The following is an 11,981-nucleotide window of genomic DNA, read 5'->3' on the forward strand; positions in this document are numbered from 1 at the left end:
TGATGGTTCGAAAATCGTTTACGCTCATATTTATTACGCGTCGCGACTTCGTTTATCGAGTACGATTTGTAAGAGTCGACGAAAAAACGACGAGTAAGACTAACACTTTGTGTTTAAAAGCGAACCCTACGATGTGCCGTTTTTTCATCGTCAACGTCTAAGCATCAAAGAAAAACACGACGAGTATAAACAACACATAGCTTGGGACGTTCATACCTACGAAGTGTGGTTTTTCATCGTTGTTATTTTCAAACGTAGGCCAACATACAGACGCGTTTACGTCGTATAAGTGTATAAATACCGATTTTGGCCTGTTCCGATCATCAGTATCGTCTGGATTTTCTCTCGTTTCACTACACGACAATCTACAATCGAGCATCATGAGCGGACGCGGCAAAGGAGGAAAAGCAAAGAGCGGCAAATCGAAGACCCGGTCGTCCCGTGCCGGACTCCAGTTCCCGGTCGGTCGTATCCATCGTCTGTTGAGGAAGGGCAACTACGCCGAGCGCGTCGGTGCCGGCGCTCCCGTGTACCTGGCCGCCGTCATGGAGTACTTGGCCGCTGAAGTGTTGGAGTTGGCCGGTAACGCCGCCCGTGACAACAAGAAGACCCGTATCATCCCCAGACATTTGCAGTTGGCCATCAGGAACGACGAGGAGTTGAACAAACTGTTGTCCGGCGTCACCATCGCCCAAGGCGGTGTGTTGCCCAACATCCAAGCCGTCCTTTTGCCCAAGAAGACCGAAAAGAAAGCATAAGAACGTCGTCGCCGTATTTACAAATATTAAAACGGCCCTTTTCAGGGCCACCAATATTTACTATTATTGCGCAACACTCTTGTTGTGTTTTCGGTATAAAATGATGTGCTATGTTGGGCGAAAAATATCGTTACATTATTTTGTCGAGCCTTAGAAAATATAGGTATATTTAAACAATTATAACTTAGAATTTCAGCAAATCTACTTTAGTTATTTTTCTAGGTCAATAACAATTTATAAAATATGACTATAACTCGAATTGGAAATAATATTTAAGTATAATATACAATATGATTATTAGTATGAGCTTGAAATACCAACGTATACATATGTGACAACAGTGATTTAATGACACTTGACTAAAACAAAAAAGACAATTGTATTTTGCTATTTAGCTACAACATCGGCCGGCACTACAATAATAACATCATTGGTTAATATCGAAATATTGTCTCTTCAATAATATTGTCATCGATATTAATAGATATTATAGATTTAGATCAATGACTTACAATATTATATTATTGTGACAATAGTTATAAAAATCGTATATTACCCACGTGCGATTCTACTAATTGTATAATACACAAATATTCAATTAGTATGTTATATTATATTATACATTTAGTTTGTTATATTTTTTATGTCAACTAGCATGTATGTTACAGAGTACACAATAGTCTGTATGTACTATAAAATATTAACTCGAACAATTACAAATGTATACCGTTAAAACTACTCGTTTGTATATATATATATATATATTATTATTATAATGGCAATACGCCATAACGTTTTGTTAATTCATACGGTATACTTCATAATATTAACTATTTTGCGCATCCAAACACGTGACACATAATATTATACACTAACGTACTCATGTAGCCGACTGCGAAATGCATTAAATGACATAAACGTTAATGAATAATTGTGATAACATAAAATGGTGGCCCTGAAAAGGGCCGTTTTAAAGAACAGTAGGTAGGGTGCAATGCGAACGGTCGTCGGGAATTAACCTCCGAAACCGTACAGAGTGCGGCCTTGGCGTTTCAGAGCGTAGACCACGTCCATGGCGGTGACGGTCTTCCTCTTGGCGTGCTCGGTGTAGGTGACGGCGTCACGGATTACGTTTTCCAGAAACACCTTCAACACTCCGCGGGTCTCTTCGTAGATCAGGCCGGAGATACGTTTGACACCACCGCGGCGGGCTAACCGACGAATGGCCGGCTTGGTGATTCCTTGGATGTTGTCCCGCAGCACTTTACGATGACGTTTGGCGCCTCCTTTTCCCAAACCTTTTCCTCCTTTGCCGCGTCCAGTCATTGTTGCTGATTGTCGTTCGGAGAGCTGCGTCGGACTGAAGAAACAAATCGAATGATGCCCGGACAACGTTTTCGCGTCGTATTTATGTAATCGGGCCGTCGCGCGGACCAATCGCGGCGCGGTATCGCGCGAACCCCCTCTGTTTCGGCAGGCCGTTCCGTCGACCAATGAGAACTCGCGCCTATGATCCGAATTTGTATATAACCAGCTCGTTCGGTGTGTGGAGACACATTCGACCGTTTCGAGTTTTTACACACAGTCTACGAACTACCGACATGGCCCGTACCAAGCAAACCGCCCGCAAATCTACCGGAGGCAAGGCTCCCAGGAAGCAGTTGGCCACCAAAGCCGCCCGCAAGAGCGCACCGGCCACCGGAGGAGTGAAGAAACCCCATCGTTACCGTCCCGGTACCGTGGCTCTCCGTGAAATCCGTCGTTACCAGAAGAGCACCGAGCTGTTGATCCGCAAATTGCCGTTCCAACGCTTGGTCCGCGAGATCGCCCAAGACTTCAAGACCGACTTGCGTTTCCAGAGCTCGGCCGTCATGGCTCTGCAAGAAGCCAGCGAAGCGTACTTGGTCGGTCTGTTCGAAGACACCAACTTGTGCGCTATCCACGCCAAGCGCGTTACCATCATGCCCAAGGACATCCAGTTGGCTCGCCGTATTCGCGGAGAACGTGCTTAATCGTCTCAAACACTACAAATCCTCTTTAAAACGGCCCTTTTCAGGGCCACTACATGCGTTACAATTATTTCTTTATTGACCTTACAGCGGGCGCTGTTGGTAAAATTAATACAACAGTTTTATTATTATCGACGGTCGTGGGTATCCCCCCGAGAATGTTGTTACTTACATTTTTAGATTAATCTTGAAAATTTCCAACGACCGTTTTTATTGAAGTATTATTTGTATTAAAAGAAAGCGGGTAAAATAATAGGCGATAGACGATGAACGGGTCGGGATAGTATTAGGCACAGTGTAAATTGTATTTTTGGCGCGCGCGGGAAGTAGTCGGCGGCGGCCGCCGCGTTATAGTCGATCTGAATTTGAAAGGTTGTAGAACGTGGTGTATAAAGGAATTATTATTTTCTATCCGGTTTGTCCGACGGGAGGGATGGAAGCGTTATTAAAAAAAAGAAAAAAAACCCGTAGATTGTGGTGTATTGTTTAAAACTATTTTCACTGAAAGTAGATAGATATGGGCCCCACACGTTTCCGCGGCACTTAATTTAAAATACACGGACAGTGACGACATCAATAGGTTCTATACGTTTCTCAAAACTAAATAATATAATATACCAAATGTCAAATAATAATATATTACTTGCTAATGTGAAATGGCCATTGTTCAGCTGGTGTTTGTATTTTGTTTATCGAATAGCATATATACAATTAATTATAAAAGTCAACACTTTTTGAAATTTTGGGAAAACATGAAAAAACCCGTTTAATAAAATGCCCAAGACAAATAGTTGTTATCTATAAATTGCAATTTTTTTTTTTTTAATTGCTCTATATTTTAAATTATTTTTCCAACCACGTTTAAAATGAAAAAGTAATTAAGTTCGGCACTCAAATGTGAGTAAACGAAAAGTTTTGGATTTAAGTAGATTATTTCTGGAGAAAAAAAAACAACGATTTTATTCATAAAATAAATTTTGTATTTCTATTTCTAATTTTACAATAATTATTTAGCATTTTCGTTTAATAAAACGAGAAATAATTGTTTCCGACTTTAATATTAAAATATAATATGTAATACCTATGTGAAAACCATTTTGTCGATAATAAGTTTTTATTTGTCAAACGGTCAATATTTACATGCCTCATGGCAACTACTGCAGACAATACATTTTGGAAATAAGCCTACACATAAAGTATATGTTTATCAGGTAAAAAATGGGTTTTGGAAATTTATTTCAAGAAAAAATAAACCAAAACGTTATCATAAAACTTTAAAATAATAATACCGATATTAATTTTTTGGAACGTAATCGGTTTTGTAAACGGGCTACTCGTTGTTCAGTTCTTACACTGTGCTGCCTCGTACACTTTGGACGAAACCGTCATAATATGGAGCCCCGACGATCACGGGCGAGTCTAGATATTTAACAATACTACTATTGAGCAAACGTAATAAATCGGTCTTTAACTTTCAAAAATATATAAAATAAATTTAAACAAATGTAAAGACGTCTTAATCGCGACGGTTTACTCGTTCGAAGCGGTTAACGATTTAATTGAAATAGAGTTAAGCCTTATTTTTAATAGAAATCTGGGCAGCTTTAATAGCTGAATAGGTAATATATTTTTATAATGACAATTAAAATTGTTTTTACTATTTTCGGTGTAATCTAAAGTCGATTCGGTCGGTGTTGCCGCCGTCAAAATATCGCATAGAGTTTTGATAATAACTACGCGACACGTAAAACTACTAACGACCCGAATTCGACACCACGCCCTTCGGTCTCTTCATATCTCAGACTCTTTTACCCTACGCGATAATTTTTCAATACACGTGCAGATTGCGAATCGAAAAGACTTTTTAATTTAACTCGAAATTAACGGGTTGTAATCGACCTCGAAAGAGGTGTATCGTTGAATAGTCGGACTGGTCGGAACAACCTCCTACGGCACAGCGGCCGTCGACTTAAAGAGAAAATTCGACCGACCGACGGCTTTGCTATAACGTTGGCTTTAAGGAGAAAGAGATTTATCGCCGTTACGTGATTTTCGAGCGGAAAAAACGAGATAAAACAGAACGGGATCACGTCAAAACGAAAAATTCGATTCCGTAAGCGTTTACTAGTCGGTATGGCGACGAGTATATAGCTGGCATGATGGCCGAACGCGGGTTATACACACCGTTCCTGTTCATTTTGCCAGAGTACCAGAGTCTATTTTCAAACCGCTTCACCATGACCGACACCGCAGTCGCCGCACCAGCACCAGCCGCCTCGTCGCCGGCCCAGGCCAAGTCGCCGAAAAAGAAGTCCGCCGCTCCCAAGGCGAAGAAAGCCGCACCGGCTCATCCTACCACGGCCGTGATGGTGATCGCAGCCGTCAAGGAACTGAAGGAGAAAAAAGGATCGTCGTTGCCGGCTATCAAGAAATATTTGGCCGCCAACTACAAAGTGGACGCTGCCAAGCTAGCGCCTTTCATCCGCAAATTCCTAAAGTCGGCCGTCGCCAGCGGCAAGCTGGTCCAGACCAAGGGCAACGGAGCGTCGGGCCATTTCAAATTGGCCGCCGAAGTCAAAAAAGAGAAGAAGGTAGCGCCGAAAAAGAAGCCGATCGCCAAGAAAGCGGCGGTGTCCAAGGCGCCCGGAGCGGCCAAGAAGAGGAAGAGCACCGGTGCCAAGAAACCGAAATCCGGCGAGCCCGCCGCCAAGAAGGTGAAAAAGGTAGCCGCAGCGCCTAAACCCAAAGCCGCGAAACCGAAAAAGTCTCCGGCCAAGGCTAAGAAAGCGCCGGCCACCAAAGCCAAGGCACCCAAGGCGAAGAAGGTGGCAGTCAAGAAGACGGCTGCGCCCAAAAAGAAGGCGTAATTTGTTAAAAACACTCTCTTAAACCCTTAAAACGGTCCTTTTCAGGACCACCAAATATTAATAAAATATAATATACACACAATAGTCGTGTCGGTCAACGGCGGTGTCTCGTACCGATATTTAATATTTTATAGATTATAGTAATACAAACTACAGTAAGTAATAGTGACTGTGAAATGGAATGAAAAAGTTAAAACGATTACAATATGAGTAAATACGTTTGTTATTGTATATTTAGGAAAATGATGTCCCACAGATACAAACTTAGAATAAATCCGTAGTTCATCAACTGTTAGTCGGTATTACCCGTAGAATACAAATAAAAAAAAATTATGACAATCGTATTTTAAACAGATTGAAAGGGCAGAGGTGACGCCTTTAGAATGGACGAGCGGGGAAATTTAATAAAAATACCAACGTTATTGTAATGCTATAAAAAATACTTGGCTATTGCAGATAATATGTAAGATGATTAAAGCGATTATGAAGTATGCAAGTATGTATGTATGTATGTATGTATGTATGTATGTATGGATGTATGTATGTATGTATGTATGTATGTATGTATGTATGTATGGATGGATGTATGTATGTATGGATGTATGTATGTATGTATGTATGTACGTATGGATGGCGTGTACGTTAAAAGACATTGCTTTTAGAATTGATCGATATCGAGATAGTTTTTCGTGTACAGTTTATCATACTACAAATTGACCTGACCGATTAAAAACGGAAAAAAACAACGGACGCGGCCGCTGCGCTGTGCGTTAAACGGCACACGCGAGATATAGATAACAGGACAAAAACAAAAAAACAAACGAGCGGAACGAACGACCCACGTCGTTGTATTCATTTGTATTTCATTGTAAATTTGTATTCAAATTCAAATACTTGTGTACTATAGTCGTATATGATAAACTGTACACGAAAAACCGTCTCGATGTCGATCAATTCTAAAAGCGATATCTGTTGACGTACACACCATCCATACATACATACATACATGCATGCATACGTACTCACATACAAACGTACTTCATAATCGCTTTTTTTATATTGTACCTATCTGTAAATTGTTCAATGAAACCCCAAATATGCACTCGAAATTTATTTTCTACTTATTTTTAAATATAACTTGTATTTTTTAAATATCATGTTCGTACTAGTGATGGGAATCCGAAAATCCGGATTTTTCAAAAAAACGCTTTTTAAGTCATTTGAAAATCATTTAATTGTTAAATACTATTACAATATAAAGATGTGTACCTAAGTAAAATTTGTTGATAACATTTTTTAAAAAAAAACTTTTAACTTTGTTTATAAAATGCTTTCGGATTTCGGATTCCGGATTTTCGGATTTCAACAAATCCGAAATTCAAAAGCAGTTTATCTCTTTGGGGTTTTGTTTTATTTTCACATATTTATCAAAAAAATGTTACTTAGATATAGAGCTTTATGTTGTAAAATTATTTAACACTTATATGATTTTTAAGTAGCTTAAATAGCGTTTTTTTGTGAAAATCCGGATTTTCCGATTCCCATCACTAGTTCATACTAGTTGTAACCGCAAAACCTAAATAAAAATAGTTTTTATAAAAAATAAATTTAACACTTTTAAATAAACAAAATTTTAAAATATGACGCAATTATCGAAAATAATAAAACATTTGAGTACCCACCTGCCTAAGAATAAAAAAATCCCAAAATATAAAAGAAAAGTAACTCAAAAGTTAATAAACACACACACAATTATAATATTCGTAAAAACAATAATGCGCGCGACAATACCCTCCTCGTAATAAAACGGTCGATTACGGGAGAGTGCCCCCGACAAAGTAATTTGGGCGGCCTTAAATAATAAACACTATTGACATTTTTACTGTGTAGAAAATTTTGTATAGTTTGTTTGGCCTACGTTTAATTGCTTATTTGCTAAAATACGTTGGTCTTTAAGAACTATACTGCAGTCAGATCTATTTTTCAGACCATTCGTTACAAGTCCCGGGCCCTAATAATATAATATATTCAAATGCAATAATATTATACTCTGCCAGTAAACTGTGTCGTTATGCAATTAACTCGAGTGAGCAGATCACTGTTGTATTTTATTTTAGTTAATAAAACTGTTATATACATATATAGCTAATTTAAGTGTTATATATAGCTAATATTGTTTTCCCGTTTTTTTCTAATTTGTGTAGTGAATTTATATTTTTAGTAATGTAATGTGAAAAAATTCGCTGAATGTACAAATAAAATACACGTCGTAGTACTAACCGACGACAAACGTAATATAATGATACAAAAGACGATAACACACACGGCGGTCGTCCGTCCGGTCGGTGATATTGTCAATAAAAATTAAAAAACCCCAGATATTAATAACTTAAATAGGATACACTACGAATAATAATAATATTATTATGTAATAACGTGTATCAGAATAATAATAATTTGGTGGCCCTGAAAAGGGCCGTTTTAAGTGGATATAGCGCGCGACTAATATCGAAATGCTTATTTGGAACTGGTGTACTTGGTCACGGCCTTGGTGCCTTCACTGACGGCGTGCTTGGCCAATTCACCGGGCAACAGGAGACGGACGGCGGTCTGGATCTCCCGGCTGGTGATGGTCGAACGCTTGTTGTAGTGGGCCAGACGGCTGGATTCGGCGGCGATGCGTTCGAAAATGTCGTTGACGAAGCTGTTCATGATGCTCATAGCCTTGGAGGAAACGCCGGTGTCGGGGTGGACTTGTTTCAACACCTTGTAGATGTAAATACCGTACGATTCTTTCCTCTTCGGCTTGCGCTTCTTGTCGGACTTGGTGATGTTTTTCTGCGCCTTGCCGGACTTCTTCATGGCCTTGCCTGCGGATTTACCTCCTGGTGCCATAGTGACTGCGGTTGTACACGGTTTGCGGGTCGTCGAAATAGTTGGCCGGTAGCTGGTGGACGAATGATGGTTCGAAAATCGTTTACGCTCATATTTATTACGCGTCGCGACTTCGTTTATCGAGTACGATTTGTAAGAGTCGACGAAAAAACGACGAGTAAGACTAACACTTTGTGTTTAAAAGCGAACCCTACGATGTGCCGTTTTTTCATCGTCAACGTCTAAGCATCAAAGAAAAACACGACGAGTATAAACAACACATAGCTTGGGACGTTCATACCTACGAAGTGTGGTTTTTCATCGTTGTTATTTTCAAACGTAGGCCAACATACAGACGCGTTTACGTCGTATAAGTGTATAAATACCGATTTTGGCCTGTTCCGATCATCAGTATCGTCTGGATTTTCTCTCGTTTCACTACACGACAATCTACAATCGAGCATCATGAGCGGACGCGGCAAAGGAGGAAAAGCAAAGAGCGGCAAATCGAAGACCCGGTCGTCCCGTGCCGGACTCCAGTTCCCGGTCGGTCGTATCCATCGTCTGTTGAGGAAGGGCAACTACGCCGAGCGCGTCGGTGCCGGCGCTCCCGTGTACCTGGCCGCCGTCATGGAGTACTTGGCCGCTGAAGTGTTGGAGTTGGCCGGTAACGCCGCCCGTGACAACAAGAAGACCCGTATCATCCCCAGACATTTGCAGTTGGCCATCAGGAACGACGAGGAGTTGAACAAACTGTTGTCCGGCGTCACCATCGCCCAAGGCGGTGTGTTGCCCAACATCCAAGCCGTCCTTTTGCCCAAGAAGACCGAAAAGAAAGCATAAGAACGTCGTCGCCGTATTTACAAATATTAAAACGGCCCTTTTCAGGGCCACCAATATTTACTATTATTGCGCAACACTCTTGTTGTGTTTTCGGTATAAAATGATGTGCTATGTTGGGCGAAAAATATCGTTACATTATTTTGTCGAGCCTTAGAAAATATAGGTATATTTAAACAATTATAACTTAGAATTTCAGCAAATCTACTTTAGTTATTTTTCTAGGTCAATAACAATTTATAAAATATGACTATAACTCGAATTGGAAATAATATTTAAGTATAATATACAATATGATTATTAGTATGAGCTTGAAATACCAACGTATACATATGTGACAACAGTGATTTAATGACACTTGACTAAAACAAAAAAGACAATTGTATTTTGCTATTTAGCTACAACATCGGCCGGCACTACAATAATAACATCATTGGTTAATATCGAAATATTGTCTCTTCAATAATATTGTCATCGATATTAATAGATATTATAGATTTAGATCAATGACTTACAATATTATATTATTGTGACAATAGTTATAAAAATCGTATATTACCCACGTGCGATTCTACTAATTGTATAATACACAAATATTCAATTAGTATGTTATATTATATTATACATTTAGTTTGTTATATTTTTTATGTCAACTAGCATGTATGTTACAGAGTACACAATAGTCTGTATGTACTATAAAATATTAACTCGAACAATTACAAATGTATACCGTTAAAACTACTCGTTTGTATATATATATATATATTATTATTATAATGGCAATACGCCATAACGTTTTGTTAATTCATACGGTATACTTCATAATATTAACTATTTTGCGCATCCAAACACGTGACACATAATATTATACACTAACGTACTCATGTAGCCGACTGCGAAATGCATTAAATGACATAAACGTTAATGAATAATTGTGATAACATAAAATGGTGGCCCTGAAAAGGGCCGTTTTAAAGAACAGTAGGTAGGGTGCAATGCGAACGGTCGTCGGGAATTAACCTCCGAAACCGTACAGAGTGCGGCCTTGGCGTTTCAGAGCGTAGACCACGTCCATGGCGGTGACGGTCTTCCTCTTGGCGTGCTCGGTGTAGGTGACGGCGTCACGGATTACGTTTTCCAGAAACACCTTCAACACTCCGCGGGTCTCTTCGTAGATCAGGCCGGAGATACGTTTGACACCACCGCGGCGGGCTAACCGACGAATGGCCGGCTTGGTGATTCCTTGGATGTTGTCCCGCAGCACTTTACGATGACGTTTGGCGCCTCCTTTTCCCAAACCTTTTCCTCCTTTGCCGCGTCCAGTCATTGTTGCTGATTGTCGTTCGGAGAGCTGCGTCGGACTGAAGAAACAAATCGAATGATGCCCGGACAACGTTTTCGCGTCGTATTTATGTAATCGGGCCGTCGCGCGGACCAATCGCGGCGCGGTATCGCGCGAACCCCCTCTGTTTCGGCAGGCCGTTCCGTCGACCAATGAGAACTCGCGCCTATGATCCGAATTTGTATATAACCAGCTCGTTCGGTGTGTGGAGACACATTCGACCGTTTCGAGTTTTTACACACAGTCTACGAACTACCGACATGGCCCGTACCAAGCAAACCGCCCGCAAATCTACCGGAGGCAAGGCTCCCAGGAAGCAGTTGGCCACCAAAGCCGCCCGCAAGAGCGCACCGGCCACCGGAGGAGTGAAGAAACCCCATCGTTACCGTCCCGGTACCGTGGCTCTCCGTGAAATCCGTCGTTACCAGAAGAGCACCGAGCTGTTGATCCGCAAATTGCCGTTCCAACGCTTGGTCCGCGAGATCGCCCAAGACTTCAAGACCGACTTGCGTTTCCAGAGCTCGGCCGTCATGGCTCTGCAAGAAGCCAGCGAAGCGTACTTGGTCGGTCTGTTCGAAGACACCAACTTGTGCGCTATCCACGCCAAGCGCGTTACCATCATGCCCAAGGACATCCAGTTGGCTCGCCGTATTCGCGGAGAACGTGCTTAATCGTCTCAAACACTACAAATCCTCTTTAAAACGGCCCTTTTCAGGGCCACTACATGCGTTACAATTATTTCTTTATTGACCTTACAGCGGGCGCTGTTGGTAAAATTAATACAACAGTTTTATTATTATCGACGGTCGTGGGTATCCCCCGAGAATGTTGTTACTTACATTTTTAGATTAATCTTGAAAATTTCCAACGACCGTTTTTATTGAAGTATTATTTGTATTAAAAGAAAGCGGGTAAAATAATAGGCGATAGACGATGAACGGGTCGGGATAGTATTAGGCACAGTGTAAATTGTATTTTTGGCGCGCGCGGGAAGTAGTCGGCGGCGGCCGCCGCGTTATAGTCGATCTGAATTTGAAAGGTTGTAGAACGTGGTGTATAAAGGAATTATTATTTTCTATCCGGTTTGTCCGACGGGAGGGATGGAAGCGTTATTAAAAAAAAGAAAAAAAACCCGTAGATTGTGGTGTATTGTTTAAAACTATTTTCACTGAAAGTAGATAGATATGGGCCCCACACGTTTCCGCGGCACTTAATTTAAAATACACGGACAGTGACGACATCAATAGGTTCTATACGTTTCTCAAAACTAAATAATATAATATACCAAATG

At 40.7% G+C, this 11,981-nt stretch overlaps 8 protein-coding genes across 8 annotated transcripts; 5 read left to right on the forward strand and 3 right to left on the reverse strand.

Annotated features, from left to right (window-relative positions):
• Window positions 1-337: 337 nt before the first annotated feature.
• LOC126843942 (histone H2A) lies at window positions 338-803 on the forward strand. The gene has a single exon (XM_050581750.1). The coding sequence runs from the start codon at window positions 381-383 to the stop codon at window positions 756-758; it is 378 nt and encodes a 125-aa protein (XP_050437707.1). The 5' UTR covers window positions 338-380; the 3' UTR covers window positions 759-803.
• Window positions 804-1,714: 911 nt separating this feature from the next.
• On the reverse strand, window positions 1,715-2,113 carry LOC126843964 (histone H4). The gene has a single exon (XM_050581774.1). It carries the CDS (start codon window positions 2,082-2,084, stop codon window positions 1,773-1,775), a length of 312 nt encoding a protein of 103 aa, XP_050437731.1. The 5' UTR covers window positions 2,085-2,113; the 3' UTR covers window positions 1,715-1,772.
• Window positions 2,114-2,330: 217 nt separating this feature from the next.
• On the forward strand, window positions 2,331-2,799 carry LOC126843960 (histone H3). Its single transcript, XM_050581769.1, has one exon. It carries the CDS (start codon window positions 2,360-2,362, stop codon window positions 2,768-2,770), a length of 411 nt encoding a protein of 136 aa, XP_050437726.1. The 5' UTR covers window positions 2,331-2,359; the 3' UTR covers window positions 2,771-2,799.
• A 2,165-nt stretch (window positions 2,800-4,964) lies between these two features.
• LOC126843959 (histone H1-like) lies at window positions 4,965-5,678 on the forward strand. The gene has a single exon (XM_050581768.1). The coding sequence runs from the start codon at window positions 5,005-5,007 to the stop codon at window positions 5,632-5,634; it is 630 nt and encodes a 209-aa protein (XP_050437725.1). The 5' UTR covers window positions 4,965-5,004; the 3' UTR covers window positions 5,635-5,678.
• Window positions 5,679-8,099: 2,421 nt separating this feature from the next.
• LOC126843963 (histone H2B) lies at window positions 8,100-8,583 on the reverse strand. Its single transcript, XM_050581773.1, has one exon. It carries the CDS (start codon window positions 8,527-8,529, stop codon window positions 8,152-8,154), a length of 378 nt encoding a protein of 125 aa, XP_050437730.1. The 5' UTR covers window positions 8,530-8,583; the 3' UTR covers window positions 8,100-8,151.
• A 347-nt stretch (window positions 8,584-8,930) lies between these two features.
• On the forward strand, window positions 8,931-9,396 carry LOC126843962 (histone H2A). The gene has a single exon (XM_050581772.1). The coding sequence runs from the start codon at window positions 8,974-8,976 to the stop codon at window positions 9,349-9,351; it is 378 nt and encodes a 125-aa protein (XP_050437729.1). The 5' UTR covers window positions 8,931-8,973; the 3' UTR covers window positions 9,352-9,396.
• A 909-nt stretch (window positions 9,397-10,305) lies between these two features.
• Window positions 10,306-10,704, reverse strand: LOC126843965 (histone H4). The gene has a single exon (XM_050581775.1). The coding sequence runs from the start codon at window positions 10,673-10,675 to the stop codon at window positions 10,364-10,366; it is 312 nt and encodes a 103-aa protein (XP_050437732.1). The 5' UTR covers window positions 10,676-10,704; the 3' UTR covers window positions 10,306-10,363.
• Window positions 10,705-10,921: 217 nt separating this feature from the next.
• Window positions 10,922-11,390, forward strand: LOC126843961 (histone H3). Its single transcript, XM_050581770.1, has one exon. It carries the CDS (start codon window positions 10,951-10,953, stop codon window positions 11,359-11,361), a length of 411 nt encoding a protein of 136 aa, XP_050437727.1. The 5' UTR covers window positions 10,922-10,950; the 3' UTR covers window positions 11,362-11,390.
• Window positions 11,391-11,981: the final 591 nt, after the last annotated feature.

This window comes from Adelges cooleyi, unplaced genomic scaffold (genome assembly GCF_023614345.1).
Source record: "Adelges cooleyi isolate 19-005CV unplaced genomic scaffold, UGA_ACOO_1.1 ACOO_flye_CR_arks_rails_tigmint_CR_PRNA_577, whole genome shotgun sequence".
In the NCBI taxonomy this organism is placed as follows: domain Eukaryota; kingdom Metazoa; phylum Arthropoda; class Insecta; order Hemiptera; family Adelgidae; genus Adelges; species Adelges cooleyi.